The following is a 25,003-nucleotide window of genomic DNA, read 5'->3' on the forward strand; positions in this document are numbered from 1 at the left end:
TCTTGATTTTCATAATAATCTGTTTACTGGCATTATTCCTTTGTCCTTATCGAATGCCTCCAGCCTTCGGTACATCTACTTTGACGATAATAGTTTTCATGGACCGATGCCCACAAATCTTGGAAAGCTAAAAGCTCTCGAAGCAATGTTACTTGATTTTAACTAGTTGCAAGATGACTTCAGTTTCATTACCTCATTGACTAATTGTTCAAGGCTGGTAAATTTTGTGGTGGACCACAATTTTCTTGAAGGTCAATTGTCGGATCCATTGGCAATCTTTCCAATAGCATTAGAGTAATTGCTACGTCGTCCAACACAATGTATGGAACCATTCCTCCAGCTATTGGCAATCTCTTCAACCTGTCCTATCTTGACTTATCAAACAATTCTTTAGGTGGTCGTGGTCCCTCTTGTATTGGAGCACTTCATAACTTGCATGAATTGTACTTAAGTAGAAACGTGCTAACAAGAGAGATTATGTCATCGATCGGCAATTTGACGTTATTGAATCGCCTTCACTTGCTGTTGAACAACTTCTATGGGGAAATGTCGCAGAGCCTTGGTAACTATAGGCAGCTAATCGAGCTTGAGCTTTCCAATAATAATCTAAGTGGTTCAATCCCATGGGAGGTTCTTGGCCTTTCTACCATATCGATTATGATTAGCTTAGTGCATAACCAGTTGAGTGGATCTCTTCCGTCTCAAGTTGGGTCCTTGACCAATCTTGTCGAACTAGATCTATCTTACAATAAGCTCACGGGACCAATTCCTAGCTCCATGAGCAAGTGCTTGCTATTGGAGCAGCTTAGGTTAGCAGTCAATTCCTTTCATGGTGAAATTCCTCCAGCTTTAGGTACATTAAAGGGCTTACAAGAGTTGGATATTTCCCATAACGACTTATCTGGTGAAATCCCGAGCTTTCTTGCTCAACTTATTGATCTAAAGTACTTGAATCTATCTTCAAACAAGCTTGAAGGAGAAGTTCCGAAGCAAGGAATATTTCTCAATGCTAGTGTAGTGTCTTTTTTTTAGAATAAGAATCTTTGTGGAGGTATTGCAGAACTAAACCTTCCTTCTTGCAAATCGAATACCTCCAAACCATTACAGACTGAAAAGGTTAGAGTAATTGCAACAGTGGTGGCTGTCTTGTCATATTTCATTCTGTGTCTTTGCCTATTTATCTTTTGGTACCGGAGAAAGAATTCGAAAAAAAAAATACCTCTTCGACTGAATTGCCATTTGAACACAACTTTTCAATGGTCTCTTATGAGGACCTCTTCAGAGCCACAGATGGATTCTCTAAAAACAATGTGATTAGTAAAGGGAGATATGGTATTGTCTATAAAGCAACCACACAAGAAGGTGGCTGGGTGGCGGCTAAAGTGCTTAACTTGGGCCATAGAGGTGCTTTGAAGAGCATCATCTCGGAATGTCGAACCTTAGGGGCCATAAGACACTGAAATCTCGTGAAGATGTTGAACATGTGCTCAAGCGTGGACTATCACGGCAATGATTTCAAAGCTCTATTGTACGAATACATGGCTAATGGGAGCTTAGAGAATTTGATACAACAAGGAAACGAAGAGAACGTTGATCATAAACATGAACATGGAAAGCCAATACATTTGGGATTGATGCAAAGGATAGACATTGCCATTGACACAGCTTCCGCAATCAAATATCTTCATAGGGATTGCAGCCTGAAGATTGTACACGGAGATCTGAAGCCGAGTAACGTCCTTCTAAACAATGAGATGATGGGACGAGTTGGGGATTTCGGCCTAGCAACGATTAGCTTTGTCATGACAACAGAGGCCATGGACATTGACGACCATAGCAGCTCAGTGGCAGTGAGGGGTTCCGTAGGCTATGTCCCTCTAGGTAAGCAAATTTTCTCATTAATTGTCTAAGTTTTATTTATGTTGGCCTTTAGATGAAATATTTATTTTCATTGTATATTGCTTGATGCACACTATTTTAGAGTATGGCATGGGGGGCATGGTATCCACACAAGGCGATGTGTATAGCTATGGTATTGTTTTATTGGAAATGTTAATTAGGAGGAGACCCACAGAAGAGGCTTTCAAGGACCATTTAAATCTCCACAACTTTGTCAAGGTGGCTTTGCCAGATCGAGTAATGGAGATTGTGGACTCGGCCATTTTTAATGGAGAAAGTGAGAATGATGTTGAGAGGATGAGAGATTGTGTTGCCTCTGTCTTAAGGATTGGAGTTGCGTGTTCGATAGAGTCACCGCTAGATCGGATGGACGTGGCCGAAGCCCTCAAGGAATTGCATAAGATTCGGGCTAGGTATGGATCCAAGTAGAGGCTTGGTTGAAGCAAGTTCAACTCCCCGACACTTGGACTAATCTTTATCTTAAGATTAATTTTGCTTTTTGAATAAGAAAAATTTGGATGGTACTATTCTTGATCTTGGTTTTAACTCTTTTCCACTTGGCCGAAAGCCAAACTCATATGCTAGTTAAATTTATGCAATCTATCTCCATCTCTATTCCCCCTCCCTTCTTTACGAACTCATTTCTCTTTATATGAATTTTCTGTTTCCAAATTTTCCCCTTAAAGTCCATCCCTAATAATTGTCTTTAGATGCATTATTTTAATATATATTTATAGATTTATAGATGTAGAGAAATATAAAGTACAGATGTATCTTATAAAAGGTATTAAATTATGTCAATGCCTATTAATTTGTAAATGATAATTCATATTGTGGATTAATAGGAGAAGTAAAAGTAAAGTCAATGAGATTATTTTATTTCGCCAAGGTTGATTTTAGGTGGCGGCTTTTTTTTGTACTTTTGTATTTTTGTTGTAATGGGAAGATGATCTTTTTTACAATATAAAATCTTAGGTGATACACTTAGATGTTAAAAATTTGAGAATTCAATTGTACAATTTAAATAAGTTAAAAAAACTAACAATAACATCATTATTAATTTTAGGATTAATGGCATGAAAAATCCCGAATTAATATATATGTGATAAATTTACCCAACTTGATTTATTGACTATAAAGAACTTCAAATCGTATACTTATGACAAATTTACCTTTTGTTTTGTTAAATTTTATTGTCAAATTGCTTAATTGGATGATTTGACTAATTTGGGTTTTTAGCATCCATTTATTACATGTATGCCGATTTGTAATTTTTGATGATATTAATCAAATTTAACGAAAATTAATGAAAGATAAATTCGTCACAAGTATATGGTTTGGAGTTTTTGGTAGATAAAAAATTAACTTGAAATAAATTTATTATAGGTATACTAAACTGAATTTTTTGATTTAATGAATCAAAAAATTCATTTGTATTACTGTTAACGATTTGAGATTTTTGGTGTTGTTAATCCGAAATTTTATTGTGGCTTTCTTATCACGCGTCATCGTCTGGAAGTCTTCCTCTCTGGGCGTCGGTTGTCTCTCCCGCCCTCGCCGTTGCGCTTCTGCTCAGCTCATCGTCGCCGTGTCGCCTCCACTCGTCGCTGTTCTCTATTAGAAAGTCTACAATAGCCTATTTTCCATGAGTACTTGCCATTTTAAGAGGTTTATTACTCTCAGCCTCTGCCATTTCTAGCCAGCCGGGTGCCTAGGTGTCACGTAATAATTGTGATGGCCATTTAGACTGGTGAATTTACTTCTATGAAGAGTTAGGATTGCCTTGGCACCACATTTACGAGTTACTCTCTTATGCATTTGCACACATTCATCTTATATATGCTACTGATTACTAAATTTGCATCCCCATATCATCGCTATAGCCTATTATTGCGTGGTGACGCCCCTTTGCCACAACCCTCAATAAATAGGACCTTTCCCGACCTTCGACAGGGTGCCGGGGTGATTATTTGAGTAGAGAATGATTATGTTTTACTAGAAAGGCCCCAGGATGCTTTCAAACTGTTATAAATGATTTAATGTCTGTCATTTTAAGCAAAAATTTTTGCTTAGAATCATTTATCGCATTCAAGCTAAATGATTTGAAGAGAAACAATACAATTATTGTACTTGAATCAAAGTAAATGACATTGTGAAAAATGGTGGATTTATTATGTTAAACCTATTCTTTGAAAAAGATGATGAACAAACTCAAGTTATCTCTTCTTCACAGCTTTAAGGGAAAGAGTGTTATGATATTGATATTGCACTTGATGACATGTTGGGCCGTACATTCAATGGATAGGGTTATACCCAATATTTGGCATTAACAGGGGAAGAGGCACGAGGGCTGGTTGATATCCCAAGGTTCATTAAGGTTTGTAGGCAGAAGTACAGCTCAAGTGCCATAACTTGGCACGGATGGACACTTAAGTGCCAGTTTTAAAGTTAAATGGGACACTTAAGTGCCACTCCGGCGAAAATCCGGTCAAACGGCTGACGTGGCGACTTTCCGGCGAGTTTGGTCCAAAACGACGTCGTTTTGCACGCTGACGTGGCGGAGAAAATGCAAAAACGACGTCGTTTCGTGTCTACGTGTAAATAATAATATAAAAATTAATTAAATTAGATTTAAAATTACTTTTATTTAAAATATTCAAGAAATTTTAAAAATTTAAAAATTAAGAAAAATTAAATAAAAAAAGAGGGGGAGGTCGAAGGGGCGGCTGAGGGCTGAGCCCTTGCCGCCGCCGCCTCCTGCCGTCGCCGGGAAGGACCGGCGACGGAGGGGGAGGGTCGGCCGGGGTCACCGGCCCCGGCCGACCGACGGCAAGGGCTGCGAGCCCTCGCCAGATCGCGGCGAGGGCTGTGACCCTCGCCCGGATCCGGGCGAGGACTCGCGGGCCCTCACCGCCGCCGGGAAGGGTCGGAGACGGAGTGGGGAGGGTTGGCCGGCGGCGAGGGCCCGCAAGCCCTCGCCCAGATCTGGGGCGAGGGTCGCGGCCCTCGCTGCGATCCGGCGAGGACTCACAGCCCTCCTTGTCGGTCGGCCGGGGTCGGCGACCCCGGCCGACCCTCCCCCTCCATCGCCGGCCCTTCCCCGGTGACAGGGGGAGGCGGCGGCGCGAGGGCTCAGCCCTCGGCCGCCCCTTCGACGTCCCCCTCCCTTTTTTAAAAAATTTTAAAATTTTTTAAAATTTTAAAATTTTTCTTAATTTTTCTTAATTTTTAAAATTTTTGAATATTTGAAATAAAATTAATTTTAAATCTAATTTAATTAATTTTTATATTATTATTTACACGTAGACACGAAACGGCGTCATTTTTGCATTTTCTCCTCTACGTCAGCGTGCAAAACGACGCCGTTTTGAACCAAACTCGCCGGAAAATGGCCACGTCAGCCATTTGGCCGAATTTTCGCCGGAGTGGCACTTAAGTATCCCATTTACTCCGATATTGGCACTCAAGTGTATCATTTTAAAGTTATGGCACTTAAGTGTCCTTCCGTGCCAAGTTATGGCACTCCACGTGTCCCAACCTCAAAGTTTGTACTTGCATTTTGCCTTCAAATATTAGCTTTCCATATTTTAATGTGTGAATGTACGATTTGACTTGAAGTTTATGTGGGAGTGTCGGTCATTTGTTTATTCTGCACCGGAAGTTTAAAATGTGAGCAGTGGTTATTTGTTTATTGTGCACTTCTTCGTCACTGAAAAAAGGAAAAGCTGGAAAGGAGTGTTCACTAGAGTATAAAATAAAGAGGAACAGGTCCACAATACCTAGACAAATAACTAAGACCTCGGGATCAGGCAATGCTAGCTAAGTGCGAAGGAAGAGGATTAAAAGAGTGTTTTGAAGGCATGGACATTGCTGTTATGAAGATGCAAGACTCTTGATTCTTCATGATTAACTGTTTCTTTTACTTGATGAAATTTGACGTACTAGACATTTATATACAATGGTTCTACATCTTGAATGTGATCTATGTGTTAGGGTTGGCACGCATGTGTTTTAGGTCGTGCCAAACCCTTGTAGCTTTTAGTAAGTTTCACTATCCATTTCTATATGTGTGGTCACATTGGCTTTTGACGGACCTCAAAACCCAATCCAAAAACTATTAAGTAAATCAAATAAGTCAAAGAAGGGTCCCAATTGCCTAACTCATGCATATCTTACGAACTCTATATCCCTTCAAAGAAAGACTGTCGTCAGAAGTTCAAACAAAGGATGGGCGACCTCGCCGCCTGTTGGTAAGGGTGGGTGAGGGCCTGCAAGCCCTCATTGGCCGCCGGCGAGGCCACCCTCACTAGATCTGGCAAGGGTCGGCCTCCCTTAAGGCTAATGAGGGTAGACCTTGCAAATGGTCTGTAGGCGAGGGTCGCTAAGCCCAGGCAAGGCCGTCCCTCGCCTGTGGCCAGCGTGGATGGCCCTCACCGGCAAGGGCGACCTTTGCCTAGCCCTTTGTGGGCATCACCGGTGGCCGGCCAGCCGGCCACAGGTGAAGAGGAAGAAGATCTAGGAAAAAAAAACAGAAAGAAAAAAAGAAAAAAGAAAGAAAAAGGGGGAAAATGACAAATGATGAAAATACTTATGATTGTCGGAAAGTCAGGTCCTTATTTAAAATAGACATAGTTACTTTAGGTCCTTATTTGAAATGGACATAGTTATTTCAGGTCTTCATTTGAAACAACATCCACTTTAGATCTTTATTTGATAAAGTGATGTCACTTTAGATCTTTATTTGATAAAGTGATGTCACTTTATGTTTTTATTTGAAATAAAGTTCACTTTGAGCCCTTATTTGATAAAAAGATGACACTTCAGGTCCCTTTTGGGATTTTCCCTTTTCCTGATTGGTGCCGGCTTCCACGAAATTTGTTTTACATGCTGCTGCTTTAATTGAGAGCATCTTCTCTCGCTGGACATGCTAACATCAGAGGCGCAATGGGGATCCACTACGTGTACACATGGATCTGGATGCTGGACGAAGGAGATCAGACCGAGAAGATACCTTCATCAGTTACCATGCAAAAGAAGATATCCAGTGAACCTATGCTGGATCACTTTTCCACAATGGTTGAAATTACCACGTGTCTTCTTGTAAGGACAATGTGAGCTATCATCTCGTCAATCCTTCTCGAGTCTCATCTCGATTCTCTCCCTATTAACTTATGTTCCCCTAAATGCATTAAATCTTGTGTTTGCACCCCAGGAGACGCTGGGTCATCGGCGGTCTCGATAAGGCACTTTCTTTCTATCCCGAGTGTTCCAACGGTGCCAGTGGCACTCCAAAATGGTGGGACTGTTGGAAGATATGCGGAATCCCGGATTACACAATCAAGGATCCGATTTGATTATTGATTTGATTAGAAGATTAAAATTGTGTACATAATCAATTAAGATTAGATCTAGGCATAGATTGATTCGTAGAATCATTTATTTCCTTTATTTTTACACAACTTGTATTATATTTACAACTAGAATTGTAGAGATTCATTATTGAAGAGAATAAAAGAGAACTCTTCCTTCTTCAGTCCTCGCCATCTGCAGATCTCCATCTTCTTTCATGGTATCAGAGCAGCCGAGTCTCTGAACCTAGCTTCCGCTTCCGCTAAATATTCCTCTCCTTCTTGTGACTTTCTGACCCTGAAGTTCTGACCTACAAAGGGCTTTTTCAGGCATAGTGTCACACTCAGAATTTTTTTTTATTTACCATGGCGAATCTACAAGATGAAGCATCTATCACCAGGAACCAATCTGCTGAAGAGATCATTCCCGTTGTTGGAGTCATGCCTCAGATATCGACTTCACCTGTTACAACTCAAACAACAGAACAGGTGTTATTTCCAACTCAACCCGTGCAATGGCGGCCCACACAGGCTCAGTTCACTATGGGGCAGCCCATGACGGGCCAGCCTTTCCAATGGATTCCATATTCAATTTATGTTGGGCCAAGCCCAAACTCTTCATCACCTGGGTACGTGGGCCACCAAAGCCACGTCCAATCCGACGGGGGTCCGCCAACCACAGAAGGGGCAAACCCGACCAACGGAATGGAGCGGATGCATGGATCGAGTGAACTAGGTATGGGTGCGAATCCCTACCCGGGATTTTTTAATGCGGATTTTTCATTCGGGTTGAATGAATCGGGTCAAGAGACAAACCCCTACCCGAATCATATGCCCGGCTTTTTGCCGTTTCCAGCAGCGGCCTTCGCCGGACAGCTAGAACCTGACGACCCCTTGTTCGTTTCCACAGCTGACGGGCCAGAGCTGCGACTAATCAATCAACAACTGACTGGGCCAGAGAGTTACCCCAAGTGGTCGCAAGAATTCCGGCGTGCCCTAGCAACAAAGGACAATGATGGATTTCTCGACGGAACCATCCCGATTCCCCTCAACAAGCATCTAGCCCGACTCTGGAGGAAGAGCAACTGCCTGGTCCGAACTTGGTTCGGCAATTGTCTCTCCACAGAGGTCGCAGCCAGATTCCCACCAACAGAAGACGCCAAAGGCATGTGGGATAACATCAAGGAGATGTACGGGAGGTTGGATCAAGCAAAAATATTCACCCTCATGCAGGAACTCAGTGACTTAAAACAGGGGAATTCGATGGTCACGGCTTGTTTCAACAAGCTATCGTCATTATGGAACAGCCTCGAAGTAGCAGAAGAAAAACTCGAGGGCCCCGAATCCACACTCCGACAATACAAATCCATCAAAGAAAGGGAGAAAGCAACACGATTTTTGCTCATTTTAAACGACAACTTCCTTACCTTTCGCTTGCAAATCTTGGCTATGGATCCCATGCCATCAATCGAGCGAATTTATCAACTGGCAGTACAAGAGGAAAGCCAGCGATTCGCATCACCGGAGAGTGTGAAGAGCGGCGAGAGTATCACTCTTACAGTCCGCGGGGAGTGAAGAGACGGACCAAGCAAAACCCTAGCAGAAAAGAGACGCGGCATGCTAGGGTTCTGCGGAGAACGGTCGCGACCCTTTAAAACAGAAGGGATGAACGGCTCTGATCGAGCGTGCACATCCGACGACTCACAGGAGATCGATCTTTTAAAAGGATCGGACGGCCCAGATGAACTTGCGACAAAAGGATCCGATGGACAGATTTTTGCCACGTCATCCAGAAATTTCGGGCAAAATTTTAAAGGAAAGGGTAAATTATTTTGTGAGTATTGCAAGCACTCTAATCACTCAATTGACAATTGTTGGAAGCTTAATGGGAAACCAACAAAAAAAGGAAAAAGGATTTCGGCGGCATACCAATTGAATGGATCCACCGGCCCAAATTCTGATCACCCCATTACCTATGGATGGTACCAATAACTGATGCAAGCTCTGCAGAAATTGGATGTTTCTGACAAGGGAGGCAGTTTTTTTAGGTATCACACATAGCTTGATTAACTCTATATCAAGGAAAGCATGGATTATTGATTCAAGAGCAAGTGATCATATTATATGTGACAAGAGTCTTTTCTCAAGAATAAATGAGGAGCTGAATTTTCCCATTTCCGTACAATTGCCTAATGGAAATATTAGCCATATTAATGTGACAGGAACGGTTAATCTCAGTCCTCAAATTATTCTTAAAAATGTCCTCTATGTCCCAGAATTCTAGTTCAATCTCATTTCCGTGTCGAAAGTTTGCCAAGAAAATTCATGTCGAGTAATATTCAATGCTGATGCCTGTTTATTTCAGGCCCTTTCGACTGGCAGATTGATGGGATGGGGTAGTATTTCAAAAGGAATATTTTTTTAGTCAAGACTCCTAAGTAATTTTGATTTATCCAGCTTTCCATTGAATAAATCCTCCTTGTGTAATTTGAGCTTGAATGACAAAAATTCTCTTATGCATATGAGATTAGGCCACAGTGCTACCTTTCCTTGTCCTAAATGTCTCATTTGTCCACTAGCAAAGCAGTCTCGTTCTCCTTTTCCATCTAGTAATTCTCGTGCTAGCAAAAAATTTTCCTTGATACATGTTGATATATGGAGACCTTATCATAAGGTTAATTATGATGGATCACATTATTTCCTCACAATAGTAGACGATTATTCTCGTGTGACATCAATTTTCTTGATGCAATCAAAGGATCAAGCTTACTCTTATTTAAAGACATTTATCACCTTATCCAAAAATCAGTTTGGGAAATCAATCCAGCGAATTCGAACTGATAATGGAGCAGAATTTTTCAGTCACAATTGCTCCATACTTTTCTCATCTCACAGCATCCAGCATGAGAGTTCATGCACTTATACACCACAACAGAATGGAGTGGTTGAGCGCAAGCATCGGCACCTTTTGGAAGTCGCACATGCCTTGAAGTTTCAAGCTTCAATACCATATGATTATTGGGGGGAAATTGCGTCATCACAACAGCTTATTTGATCAACCGTATGCCCACCAAGATACTCAATGGACGAACACCATTTGAGCTACTCTATGGAAGAAAACCAGATTTACAACATCTCAAGATCTTCGGTTGTCTTTGCTATGCTACAACATTGGGCTCTTGAGACAAGTTGAGCCCATGTGCTCGAAAGTGCATTTTCATGGGTTATCTTAATCTGCAGAATGGCTATCGAGTTCTTGATGTATCAACAAAGGAATTTCTCATAAGCCGTGATGTATCTTTCCATGAAGACATATTTCCTTTCTCCAACATGGGGTCACCAAATGAGAATCCCGACATCAGTTCTAATATTCATTGTCTCTCATATGACGACGCACTCTCTCCAGACCATGGTTACATACCACTGGTTCAATCAAGGAATCCATCCTACACTCCTGCAATTATTCCAGGGGGAATACCATCTCCAGTGGAGAATCCAGAATCATCAGCAAACCTAACAGAAGAAGAAGCTGAAGATGCCAATAATACTGAGGAAGAAGTCAGCCATGATGTCTCGCCACTCATCCCCAATGAAACAATTCCCACTTCTGCTGAAGATCATCCAAGACGCTCTCGTCGGGCCACTCGACCTCCGACGTGGACCAAAGACTATATATGTGCCACTCACAACTCTCCAGGTATCCAATATCCTGTCTCTTCTTATGTTTCCTTTCATAGACTATCAGAGGAACATAGATGTTGCATTAGTCGCCTATCAGAAGAACAGGAACCATCTAGTTATGATAAGTAGCTGTTGATCCTAGATGGCAGCAAGCCATGGCAACGGAGTTAAAGGCATTGAATGACAACCACACATAGGATCTTGTCTCATTGCCACCTAATCGGAAACCAATTGGGTGTAAATGGGTCTACAAGATTAAATATCGTGCAGATGGATCAATTGAACGTTACAAGGCACGCTTGGTAGCCAAGGAATTTACTCAATTAGAAGGTTTTGACTACCACGAGACATTTTCCCCAATTGCCAAGGATGTCACAGTCCGCTCTTTTTTTACTGTCGCAGCCATCAATGATTGGAGTCTACATCAAATGGACGTGCATAATGCCTTCCTCCATGGTGATTTAGATGAAGAGATATACATGGATGTTCCTCAGGGTTTATGGAGACAGGGGGAGAATAAAGTGTGTCGTCTCCGCAAATCCCTTTATGGGTTGAAGCAAGCATCCAGACAAAGGTATGCAAAATTTGCAAATGCTCTTACAACAGCAGGCTTCCAACAATCAAAGCATGACTATGCATTGTTCACAAGAAACAGAGGTATGTCATCTATCTTTTTGATGATATATGTCAATGATATTCTTCTTATGGGAAATGATAAGGCTGCCATAGAAAGATTCAAGGAATACTTGCATGATACCTTTCATATTAAAGACTTAGGAGCACCTAAATATTTCCTTGGAATCGAAATTGCTCGATCCGATTTAGGAATCTCCCTCAGTCAATGAAAGTTTATATTGGAGATTATATCAGAAGCAAGGTTATCAGGATGTAAACCAGCAGCAATTCCCATCGAGCAGAACACTAAATTGACCTCTGCAGCTTATGATGAAGGTATATCCAAAGATGACGACCCCATACTCAAATCCATCTGGATATCAAAGGCTTGTTAGGAAACTTATATATCTGACAATGACGAGGTTGAACATCTCTTATGCAATGCAGACATTGAGCCAGTTCATGCATAGCCCAAAACAATCTCATTTTGATGCAGCTTTGAAGATTGTGAAATATTTAAAGAAATGTCCAGGACTTGGGATACTTCTGTCAAAGAAATGTGACATGAAGATGACGGCATACTGTGATGCAGTTTATGCAACATGTCCTATAAGTCGAAGATCAGTCACAGGATATTGCATTAAATTTGGGGAATCACTCCTTTCATGGAAGAACAAGAAGCAACCCATTGTGTCTTTATCTTCAGCTGAGGCAGAGTATCGAGCTATGGCTAAAACCACATGTCAAATAGTGTGGATGCAAGGTTTACTTAAGGATCTCGGGATAGAAGTGCAAGGACCAACCAGGCTTTATTGTGATAACGATGCAGCTCTAAAACTTGCAGCGAATCCTATAGTACATGAGAGAACCAAGCACATTGAAGTCGATTGTCATTTCACTTGAGAAAAGATACAAGAAGGCGTGATTGAGACAAGAGGAATTGGGACAATGGAGCAGCCAGCAGATATCTTTACCAAGCCTCTATGTCAAAGATAGCACGCATATCTATTGAGCAAGCTAGGTGTTTTAGACATATACAAACCACCAGCTTGAGGGGGAGCGTTGGAAGATATGCGGAATCCCGGATTACACAATCAAGGATCCGATTTGATTATTGATTTGATTAGAAGATTAGAATTATGTACATAATCAATTAAGATTAGATCTAGGCATAGATTGATTCGTAGAATCATTTATTTCCTTTATTTTTGCACAACTTGTATTATATTTACAACTAGAATTGTACAGATTCATTATTGAAGAGAATAGAAAGAAAACTCTTCCTTCTTCAGTCCTCACCATCTGCAGATCTCAATCTTCTTTCAGGGACAATTTGCACTGTGCCATGTCTCATTATAAGTTTGTTCTTGCAATCGAGAACACCTTAACAGAAAATTACGTGACAGAGAAGCTATTTTATGCTCTGAATTCCGGGGCGGTCTCCATCTATTTCAGTGCCCTCAACGTCATGGACTTTGTCCCTCCACGTTCGATCATAGACGGGAACAAGTTTAGCTCCATAAAGGAATCGGTAACTTTCGTGAAGTCCCTAGCAAACGATCCGGTCGCGTATGCCGAATACCATGCGTGGAGAAGATGTGGTGTATTAGGTAATTATGAAAACTCATGAGTGGCAAGCCTCGACAGCTTGCCGTGTCAGTCATGGGAGTTCATTAGCAAAAAAGGTGGCAGGAATGCTAGAGCTTTATGAAGAGTTGATTCTTTTTTAACACTTGTTTTGTTTCCTGATCATCCGATTGATGCGCGGTTTTTTATAAGTTTAATCCATGGACATTGACGTATATAAAGAAAGAGTTAGATATACTAGGAGATGGTAAATAGACATTGATGTAAACAGGCCACTAAAAAAATCATCATGTTAATGAATACAAAGTCATTATGAACTTAAAGTGTTTGGACTTCTCTCCGATTTTGTGAAGCGAAATCAGACTGGACTTCTCTCCGATCGGTTGTTGGTGCACTTGTTTTGTCATTTTTTAGTTCACACTGTCTTTCTGGGTCGCTTCCAATTCATACGATGGAGGATTGGAGAGGAGAGGTGGAAGAAAAGGCTTGGGATGAATTTAGGAGTTTTTTGCGCGAGCTGTGTAGTGTGTGAAGAGAGTTGCACAAAAGGTAACGAGGGGGGTCCGCATGTATGCCTTCTTTTATGGGTTGATGGTGTGAAACAATTGAGAAGATTTCATTTTTCGCTAGGCCCATGTTTTCCACTAAGAAGTGGTCTTCCTTTGGGTGCACGACTGACCCTTTCTAAAAGAGCAATTCACACGAGACAAGAAATTCATGGTAAGCATCCACCCATTCTTTCTTCGTCTCTTCTCTTATTATTATTATTTTTTAAAGCAAGATTCGATTTGCCATTTGTTGACCCACCAAATCGATAGCTCTTCGGGAGTCTTTTCTTCTTTTTTGTAAAGCAAGATTCGATTTGCCATTTGTTCCATCAAATCGATAGCTCTTGGCCTTCCCGAGTAGTTCCTTTGGGTTCACAACTGACCCTTTCTCAAAGAGCAATTCATAACTAAAATGTTGAAAACCAATGGTTTGGACCTCTGAAATGACAATATATCATACGAGAGGTAAACCTTTGTTGTAGAATTAATGAACGCGGAAGCTAATGAAGATCTTGTTAGAATATAATACGTGAAAATGACAAGATCTTGCAATTTACGTCAATGCAAAATCACTAGAGAAATAAACGAGAATTAATAAGGATACCAGAAATTTACGTGGTTTGGTCCGAGTATCGGTACTTACGTTTACGGAGAGAGCCAGTAGCAAATAATTTACTATAATCAGAGAATCAAAATTTATAATCGCTCACACGCTCGAGTGTTTTCCACACCTAAATTTAATCTCAAATTCAAACTATTTATAAATAAATCACGGCACAAAATTACCATGCATTCAAGCTCAAAGTAAAACGCTTTATATATGCCAAAACAAGAACTGGACGTCTGTCTCTTCTCCACATACGTATAGCTTCGCGTTCTCTACCTCTTCAACGGTTGTGCGGCGTCTGGACGTGTGGACGTGCGGCTCCTTTTTTTCTTTTTCTCTCTCGTAGGGCTTCTATGGTTCCTCTTCTGTTCCGCTTTTTTATTTGCTTGTGAGCCCAAGGTCAACAATTTGACTTGGGCCCACCTACTTTAGTCTTCAATGTGAACAAGGCTTTTGGAGAAGAAAGAAATCCTTGCTTTATCTTTTATTTTATTTTCTCGTTTGTCTTGTAGTGATAGGTTAACTTCATTCTTTTGTTTTCTTGCTTATTTTGCACGTTCGAAAGAAAGTCCAATAAGAAGAAAGACTTCTTCATCCCATTTGTAATCCGCTTGAAAAATCTTTCTTAACAAAATTTGATTTAACAAATCGTTATCCGAATTCAAATTCGAGACAATAATTTAACAGATCTTACAATTAACTCAATTTGAAATCATCGAAGAAATAAATTATTAACAATAAGGGCCAAAGATTTACGTAATTCAATACGAGTGTTGGTACCTACATCCACGAGGAGTGTCGACAGCAAAAATTTACTATAATTAGATAATCAGAGTTACAATTGCTTAGCATGGTCGAATGTTTCCTATGCCTAAATTAAACCCAAACCCAAGGTATTAATAAATAAATAACTCATTTTAAATGCAAAAACTCACAGCACAAATTACATGCTTTGCCTGTGACCAAATAACAGGTCTCTTTGAAACGGCCGAAAATCAAGGACCTCGCTTGTTCTTGATTTCCTTTCTTTGCAGCACATGTGGCTTTCCAATTGCTGCAAATATAAAATTAGACAAGCATGTGTATGCCCCTTTCTTTGGTTCGGCCAATCTGCATTACTTTTTAAGTCCAACTCTCAGTCTAGGTCTTGGTCTTGGTTAAACTTGCATATTTTTCCAAATGGGTGGGGTTTCGCTGTTTGAGAAGGTGTCTGATCAATGGAAAAGCATATGCTTTTCAACGTCATCATTTATTATTTAGTTCAATCTGGAAGAGACTTCACTTGCAGCATCTTAGAACACAGAAACCACTCCAATGGAAAAGCATAAGGCGATTATATTCCTGTTTTTCCATGCCCAGCTCATATTATGGACGAGTTCAGCAATGCAAACTAACCAGACTGATCGGCTTGCTTTAATCTACTTCAAAGACAGTGTGGATAAGGATTTGCTTAGAGTCTTGAGCTCATGGAATGACTCTTCTCATCACTGTAAGTGGCCAGGTATTGTATGCGGTCGACGGCATCCCGAAAGGGTCGTGTCCCTCAACCTGATGTCGAAAGGCTTGGGCGGTCTTCTATCGCCTCATGTCGGAAACCTCTCTTTCCTTAGAAGCCTTGTTCTACAGAACAACAACTTTCGTGGCAAAATTCCGCAAAGCATTGGCCACTTGTTTCGCTTGCAACGTCTCATTCTTAGTAACAACTCTTTCGATGGACAAATGCCCACAAATCTTTCTCAATGCTCAAATCTTGAGGTTTTGAATCTCATTGATAACCAACTTGTGGGTAAAATTCCTCATGAGCTTGGCTCTTTGTCAAAGCTTCGAGATTTATTTTTGGCTAAAAATAGTCTTACAGGATCTATTCCTCATTCTATTGGAAATCTCTCCCAACTTTTGTCTCTTTCCGTTGGACGTAATGGGTTGCAAGGAGAGATTCCCAAGACATTGTCCAAGCTTCGTGGTTTAAGGAATGTTCAACTAGCATTTAACCAACTCACAGGCAAGATCCCACCAGCAATCTTCAACATGTCCAGCATTATCTATTTTAGTGCCGGTGACAACCAATTGAGAGGGAGCATTCCCCCTAATATCGGCGATACTCTTCCTTCTCTCAGTTATCTTGATTTTCCTAGAAATTTGTTTACTGGCGTTATACCTCCGTCCTTATCGAATGCCTCCAACCTTCAATACATCTACTTTAACCATAACAGTTTTCATGGACCAATGCCTGCAAATCTTGGAAGGCTAAAAGCTCTTGAAGGAATGTTTCTTATGTCTAACCAGTTGCGAGATGACTTCAGTTTTATTACCTCATTGACTAATTGTTCAATGCTGGAAATTATTGGGGTAGACCATAATTTTCTCGAGGGTCTCTTGCCGGATTCCATCGGCAATCTTTCCAACAGCGTTAGACTAATTGCTATGTCATCCAACGCAATGTATGGAACCATTCCTCCAAGTATTGGCAATCTCTTCAACTTGTCTTTTCTTGGCTTGTCAAACAATTCACTTAGCGGCCATGTTCCTTCTTGTATTGGAGCACTCTATAACTTGCGCAATTTGTACTTAAGCATTAACATGCTAACAGGAGAGATCCCATCGTCGATCGGCAATTTGACGTTATTGAGTCTCCTTTACCTATCGTTCAACAACTTCTACGGGGAAATACCGCAAAACCTTGGTAATTGCAAGCAGCTAATCGAGCTTGAGCTTTCAAACAATAATCTAAGTGGTCCAATCTCGAGGGAGGTTCTTAGTCTTTCCACCATTTCGATTATCTTCAACTTGGCACATAACCAATTGAGTGGATCTCTTCCATCTCAAGTTGGGTCCTTGACCAATCTCGTGGAACTAGATCTATCTTACAATAAGCTGACGGGACCAATTCCTAGCTCCATTAACAAGTGCTTGCTATTGGGACGGCTCAACTTAGCAGTCAATTCCTTTCATGGTGAAATACCTTTGGCTTTAGGAACATTACGAGGCTTACAAGAGTTGGATGTTTCCCATAATGACTTATTTGGTGAAATCCCGAGCTTTCTCGCTCAACTTACGGATCTAAAGTACTTGAATCTATCTTCAAACAAGCTTGAAGGAGAAGTTCCGAAGCAAGGAGTATTTCTCAATGCTAGTGCAGTGTTCGTCTTTGAGAATAGGAATCTTTGTGGAGGTATTGCAGAACTAAACCTTCCTTCTTGCAAATTGAATACCTCTAAATCATTACGAACCAAAAAAGTTAGAGTAATCGCCACAGTGGCGGCCATCATGTCATATTTCATTTTGTGTCTTTGCCTATTTATTTTTTGGTACCTGAGAAAGAAGTCAAAAAAGATTACATCTTCGACTGAATTGCCATCTTCGACTGAATTGCCATTTGAACACAAATTTTCGATGGTCTCTTATGAGGAGCTCTTTAAAGCCTCAGATGGATTCTCTGAGATCAATGTGATAGGTAAAGGGAGATATGGTACCATCTATAGAGCAACTACACAGGAAGGCGGCTGGGTGGCGGTTAAAGTGCTCAACTTGGGCCATAGAGGTGCTTCGAAGAGCTTCATCTCGGAATGTCGAACCTTAGGGGCCATAAGACACCGAAATCTCGTGAAGATATTGGACGTGTGCTCAAGTGTGGACTATCACAACAACGATTTCAAAGCTCTATTGTATGAATACATGGGTAATGGGAGCTTAGAAAATTGGATACACCAACGAAACGAAGAGGACGTTGCGCATGAACATGGACATGGAAAGCCAAGACACTTGGGATTAATGCGGAGGTTAGACATTGCCATTGACATAGCTTATGCAATCGAATATCTTCACAATAATTGCAGCCCAAAGATTGTACACGGAGATCTGAAGCCGAGTAACATCCTTTTGGACAACGAGATGGTGGGACGAGTTGGGGATTTTGGGATGGCGACGATTTGCTTTGCCGCGACAACAAAGGCCATGGACATTGACAACCGCAGTAGCTCAGTGGCGGTGAGGGGTTCAATAGGTTATGTCCCTCCTGGTAAGAAAATTTTCTCATTATTTTATTTAAGTTTATTTGTGTTGGCCTTTAGATGAGATATTTATTTTCATCGTTTATTGCTTGATGTACACTATTTTAGAGTATGGCATGGGGGATACGGTATCCACACAAGGTGATATGTACAGCTACGGTATTGTTTTATTGGAAATGTTAACTAGGAGGAGACCCACGGAAGAGGCTTTCAAGGACCATTTAAATCTCCACAACTTTGTCAAGGCGGCTCTGCCAAATCGAGTGATGGAGATCGTGGACTCGGCCATTTTTAATGGAGAAAGTGAGAATGATATTGAGAGGTTGAGACATTGTGTCGCCTCCATCTTAAGGATTGGAGTTGCGTGTTCGATGGAGTTGCCGCGGGATCGGATGGATGTGGTGGATGCCCTCAAAGAACTGCGTGAGACCCAGGCTAGGTATGGATTCAAGTAGAGGCTTGGTTGAAGCAAGTTTAGCTCCCAAACGCCTGCACTAGACTTTGTCTTAGGATTAATATTGCCTTTTGAACAAGAAAATTCGGAGGATTCTACTCTTCGTCTTGGTTTTAACTCTTTTCCATTAGGCCTAAAGCCAAACTCATATACTAGTTAATGTATTTAATCTATCTCCATCTCTATTCCCCGTCCCCTCTTTATGAACTCACTATTCTCTTTATATGAATTTTCTGTTTCTAATTTTTCCTCTTAATGTCCATCTCTAATAATTTTCTTTAGATGCATAATTCTAATATATATTCATAGATTTATAAAAGTAGAAGAATATAGAGTGAAGGTGTATCTTATAAAAGGCAATAAATAATGTCAATGCCAATTAATTTTTTAAATGATAATTGATATTGAGGATTAATAGGAGAAGTAAAAGTAAAGTCAATAGATTATTAAATTTCACCAAGGTTGATTTTAGGTGGCGGCATCTTTTTTTCTTTTTTTTGGGTAATGGGAAGATGGTCATTTTAACAATATAAAATCTTAAGTCATATAAAATCTCATAGATGTTAAAAATTTGAGAATTCCAATTTTATATAAGTTGAAGAACTACAAATGAGATTATTAATTAATTTAATATCACGAAAAATCTCAAATTAATTTACTTATGATGATATAATCCAAACCAATTTTTGATCACTAAGAACCCCAAATTATACATATATTAAATTTATTTTTCATTTGTATTAGTATCGTATTATTGATTTGAATGACATGTAACAATAGACATTTGTATTAATTTTGGATTTTACTTTTTATTTATAACATATGTACCAGTTTGTAACTTTTGATGATATTATTTTAATTTAACGAAAATTAGTCAAAGATAAATTTGTCATAAATATACTAATTTAAGATTTTTGATAATTTATCATAAATATACTTCGAAATTTTTCGTGGTATTTAACCCAGCTTTGCAGTTTCTCTTCATCTCTGAGAGCGTCTGTCCATCTCTCCCGCTCTCGCCGTTGCGCTTCTGCTCGGCCTGTCGTCTCCGTGTCGCCTACGCTCGTCACTGTCTAACCGTGTCTGAGTGCCGAATTCTCCTCACAACGGAAGGGAAAAACTGAGTGAATTGAAGCAAGGACTTTCGCAGCATGAGTAAGGGGGGAAAATGAGAGCGTCCTTATTGAAAGTCAACAGTTAAGGGCTTTTTCTTAGAAGCATCGTCCGTAGTTGCAATTCTCTTGCTTTAGGAAGCGTTTGGAGTCCTCTTAAGGCGCGAGACCTGACTAAAACGGCAGGGCTCTTGAGTTGCAAATCGATGTCGACGAATTCGCCGGTTATGCGAGTGAAAAAAAACAGATCGATTTGACAGAGAAGGAGAAGATGATCTCTGAGAAGTTCTCGCCACCGTTCGCCATTTCGATCTCCCTACCCAGCTGCGGGTGGCTGGTTGCTGGGTTCGCTTCGATGTGCCTTTTAAGTTCTTTTGCAGTACCCATCGTGTAAAAGCATTTCGATGTCCCTACCCAGAATCGTTTATCACATTCAAGCTGGAAAGTTTTGAAGAGAAACGATACGATTGTTATACTTGAATCGTTGTGAATGACATTGTGAACAATGGTGGATTTATTGCGTTAAACCTATTCTTTGAAGAAGTTGCTGAACAAGCTCCCGTTATCTCATCTTTACAGCTTCTAGGGAAAGAGTATTATGATATTGATATTGCACTTGATGACATGTTGGGTAGTACATTCGTGGATAGGGTTACCCAATATTTGGCATCAACTGGGGAAGAGGCGCGAGGTCTAGCTGTAATCCCAAGGTGCATTGAGTTTTGTACTGACCTTTTGCCTTCAAATATTGGCTTTCCATATTTTAATGTGTGAATGTATGATTTGACTTGAAGTTTATGTGCGAGTGTTGGTCATTTGTTTATTCTGCACCGGAAGTTTATAATGTGAGCAGTGGTTATTTGTTTATTGTGCACTCCATTTCGTGGATTGTGATTCCCTTGTCACTGATAAAAAGAAGAAAGACTGGAAAGGAGTGTTCACTAGAGTATAATATAAAAGGGAATAGGTCCACAGTACCTAGTCAAATAAGTAAGACCTCGGGATCAATCAATGCTAGCTTAGTGCAATGGAAGAGGATTAAAAGAGTGTTTTTAAGATATGGAGATTGCTGTTTTGAAGATGCAAGACTCTTGATTCTTCATGATTAACTGTTTCTTTTACTTCACAAATTTTGAAGTGCTAGACATTTAATAGACAGTGGATTCTATATCTTGAATGTGATCTATGTGTTAGGGTGGCATGCATGTGGTTTGGGTTGTGCCAGACCCTTGTAGCTTTTAGAAAGTTTCACTGGAAACAATCCATTTCTATCCCTGTGGTCACACTGCTTTTCACTGACCTCAAAGCACAACCCAAAAACTATGAAGTAAATCAAATAAGTTAAAGATGGGTTCCAATTGCATATCCCGTCCATATCTTACGATCTCTACATCCCTCCAAAGAAAAACTGTCATCAGAAATTCATCATCTCATGATTATCTAAGCGGCCTCCCAAGAGATAAAGCCACTCTGGAGGGAATCGACACTAGCAAAATCTTTTTCATACTGAGATTAATTAGCCCTCTTACGTTTATTTCTCCAAGGGCTTTGAAATATGATTAAGTGAAGAACAAATGGTTCACTTTTAAGTGGAATAAGGAGTGTGTGCAGGGTAAGTATGTACTTTTGAGAATACCCCTTTTCTGCTCCATCTTTTGCCCCTTGATTTTTCTTTCTTGGGTCTTATTATCTGGTAGGTCTATTGTCGTCATGAGCTCTGTAGAAGGGCTTTTCTTTTTCTTCTCCTGCAATTCTCTCTTAACTTGTTTTTGTACATTAGTCATGAAATATGGTCTTGTCGGCATAGTTGAATTTGGAACTTCTTATTGCATGAACATTTGCCCATATTTTCTGATTGAATTAGGTTGTGGTACGTTATTGTGGCAGATGCTGTCTCCATTCTGATTGGGTATTTGAAGACATTTTTACATAAATTTAGTTTTGCTGCAACCCAGACCAGTCAAAACATCTGGAAACGGCGAGGACGCGTCTCTATGATATATGAATAGATTTTGTGAACTCAAGTTGTGAAAAGTACAGTGACAATAGCCACATTCCCACGCAGATGGTATGCAGTAGTACAGCTGTTAATTGATCTGTCATATGTTTTCTTTCCACCTGTATCTTATTATCTTGTTTAGGTGGGGCTTACTAGACAGTATCATTTCCAGTAAATAGCAAAAATAGTTTTTAGCTCTTTCGTGAACTTTCTTTTCTAGGGAAAGAAAGACAAGCAAATTAGTTAGGTGGTATCAATGGGGCGGCCGCTTGCATGCTCTGTGGTGGTCCTTGTACTTAAGGAATGCAAGTGTACAAATGACAATTATGTAGCTCACAATCAACAGTAAAGTGACTTGAATTCTGATAATCACATGTCTCTTCTTGAACAGCCTTGGTCCAGGGACTTTCTTCTAAACTATTTTTCTTTCTTTTGCTAATTGAGAGACTTGTTGAACGGACATTATTTTCTTATAAGTGTCAAGTATATCATCATAGATAAGAGGGCCTAAGAATCATCATGAGAGCTAAATGCAATGAGCTCAAAGCCTTTTACATTTTATGTCCATGGCCATTCATTTGCAACATTAACACAGTATTTTCTCCTAGATTGTTAATGCTTGGAGCAAATTTTTGTTTATTTATTGCTTTGTCCTCTCTCTCCATGCACTGGTGCGTCCAATGTGATTGCGCTGTTGTTCAACTATCTATCACCCAAAAATCTTGCTATTTTTTTGGTAGTTACTTTTGTGAATGGTCGTCCAATTTGACTTCTCTTATAGGATTTTGGCACTACAGAAGAGGATGCTTACAAAGGGATTTAACTATAAACAGGTATCTGTTCTGCCTTATGTATCTGATAAATTGTTCTCAAACAATTCATTGCTTTGTTTTGGGTGGTATTTGATCTAACACCCATTAGTTAAATATATTTTGAATGAATCAAATCATTCTATTACTCTATAATTGATACATAACAAATTATTCTGTTGCCTTATCTAACCTTATTTCCAGTTACTAACAGTGGACATAGTCTGCTCTTCTACGAAGCATATGTAGCTCGAAACTTACTGCCTGTTGATCATTTAATGCCAATTAACTAGATGACAATTAAAGAGGAATTGGTGGTTGTTTTGATTTTCGGTCAGCTGGCAAGAAGTCATGGAATGTATAGTCTTACAAATCTTTATTTGGATATTGCTCTCTCTCTCTCTCTCTCTCAGCTAATGAAGTGGTTTAGCACCACATGACTTTCATTAATTTGTGAAATTTGTATGTTAATCGAGGTAGGATTCTGAAGACTATAGTCCACTCTCTATTTTAGACATGACTGGAAATCCACATAACAGTTGCTTCTTTATATGTTTAAAATATGAAGTTTGTTTACTTCAGTCTGTTACTTCAAACAGCTTGCTACTCTTATTCGTATCGTTCCTCCCTACATTGGTCCAGTTGTTTGATGACCTAAATTTTTATCCGAAAGCATGTTTTACAATATCAACACCAACTTAGTTGAAGATTTAACTGAGAGAGGTTAGAATAGATCTTTTGACTTGATTTTCTTTTCGTGAGACTTTTTGGGGAATTACACTATATTAATTCTTCTGCTTTTTGACCCAACCACGGGTAGCACAGTTGGTGTGTGTTCTCCTTTCCACTGCAGAGGTCAGGGTTCGAACCCTCTTGTTGCTAAAGTGTCTTAAGCAGGGGGTCCTGGTGTTGGGGTCCTAGGCTAGCCTCCCCCAGGGTATTGACGCTTGGTCTGAGGTGCACCATGCACTGTAAGGGCCGTGGGTTGCCGATTAGCGTAAGTGAAAAGCAGGCCCGGCGGATCCTCGGTTACCAAAAAAAAAAAAAAAATCTTCTGCTTTTTGAATTTTGCTCACTGTACAGGGATTGATGATCTTAAATCAGAAAAAAAAATTGTGACACCTTTAGCCCCAAAGGAAATGTTTTGGGATGATCCTGTTCGTGCTCTTTGTGCTGTTTGCTTTGGTGCTGTTTTATTGGATTTTTTGCTGAGCTTTTGTTTCTTATGTATCTTTAGTTCTGGATATTCTTATTCAGTGTGCCTGAGATCATCTATAATGCGACCCATTGCTATTCGTTTGTTAGTAGAATAAATGGATGTGTTATGTATGTAAACATGGGAAGTTTTATTGTATCTCCATCAATCCATCAATGCCATTGCTTATTGCCTTGGGACTAGTTGCATGAAATTGTGTTAAGAGTTGCGTGTGACAGTTTGAATACACATGCATGCACCAAATACTGTCTTCCTTCCATTCTCATCATTGCCATAGCTTGTTGCCTTTGGACTAGTTGCATGAAATTGTGTTAAGAGTTGCACGTGACAGTCTAAATACACATGCATGCACCAAATGCTGTCCTCCTTCTATTCGCATCCTTTTTCTGTACAAATGGATGTATTATGTGGGTAAATGCGTGACTGCATAGGTAGGTAAAAGGTTTTAATCAAGAAAGTAATGATAGCATGAAAGACATACTTACAATAGAGTGAGCTAGAACCATGAGCCTACCTTTGTACTTTATGTATGATTCTTTTCTTTCGAAGACTCTTGGATGCTCTTGCATCCTCACAATCCCTGAATTGGGAATGCTTAATGATTATATTCTTAGATGAGCTTTGTAAACCTTGCGTTTTCGCAGCTCATCCTACAAAGAAGCTTTCTTTTTTCAAAATCTCTTGCCTTGTAATGTGGATGCTCATTTTTATTTAATTTGTACAAGAGTTTTGAGAGATCAAGAAGGAGCTTTCTGCTATTTTATCTATTGTCTGGTCATTTTTGTGCCTCCATGTTCATAATCTCGTGTTCATTTCAGGCGCACTGTTCACATTTTACGTTGGATGTTGGATGAAGAGCTGACGAGAGCTGCTGCATTCAATGATGTCAAAGATGCACTTGCAGCTAAAATCTGTAGAGAGCACATCGAAACAGAAGCATGTGCCTATAACATTCCTCTTTTGGCTGCTTTATCTCATATAAATGTTTTTTGGTGATAGTCTTGTATATGTGGGCTTTGTCTTTTCTCTTAACGTTTATATATGATTTGAATCTTTCGTTTGAATGTTACTTCTCATTGATGAGATGGGATCAATGTTTTCCCCCTTGTTCAGTATGG

At 40.0% G+C, this 25,003-nt stretch overlaps 2 protein-coding genes, 1 long non-coding RNA gene and 1 pseudogene across 3 annotated transcripts; all 4 read left to right on the forward strand.

The window, feature by feature from the left end:
- The first annotated feature begins 1,538 nt into the window (after positions 1-1,538).
- Positions 1,539-2,328, forward strand: LOC104451939 (putative receptor-like protein kinase At3g47110). The gene is made up of 2 exons (XM_010066488.1): positions 1,539-1,881; positions 1,982-2,328. The coding sequence occupies exons 1-2, from the start codon at positions 1,539-1,541 to the stop codon at positions 2,326-2,328; spliced, it is 690 nt and encodes a 229-aa protein (XP_010064790.1).
- Positions 2,329-6,322: 3,994 nt separating this feature from the next.
- LOC104451940 lies at positions 6,323-13,254 on the forward strand (annotated as a pseudogene).
- Positions 13,255-15,599: 2,345 nt separating this feature from the next.
- LOC104451941 (putative receptor-like protein kinase At3g47110) lies at positions 15,600-18,750 on the forward strand. Its single transcript, XM_010066489.2, has 2 exons — positions 15,600-18,303; positions 18,404-18,750. The coding sequence occupies exons 1-2, from the start codon at positions 15,600-15,602 to the stop codon at positions 18,748-18,750; spliced, it is 3,051 nt and encodes a 1,016-aa protein (XP_010064791.2).
- A 969-nt stretch (positions 18,751-19,719) lies between these two features.
- Positions 19,720-24,979, forward strand: LOC120294796. Its single transcript, XR_005552111.1, has 3 exons — positions 19,720-20,571; positions 22,642-22,693; positions 24,704-24,979. It is a non-coding gene; the product is annotated as an uncharacterized LOC120294796 (long non-coding RNA).
- Positions 24,980-25,003: the final 24 nt, after the last annotated feature.

Source organism: Eucalyptus grandis, chromosome 6, assembly GCF_016545825.1.
Source record: "Eucalyptus grandis isolate ANBG69807.140 chromosome 6, ASM1654582v1, whole genome shotgun sequence".
Taxonomy (NCBI): domain Eukaryota; kingdom Viridiplantae; phylum Streptophyta; class Magnoliopsida; order Myrtales; family Myrtaceae; genus Eucalyptus; species Eucalyptus grandis.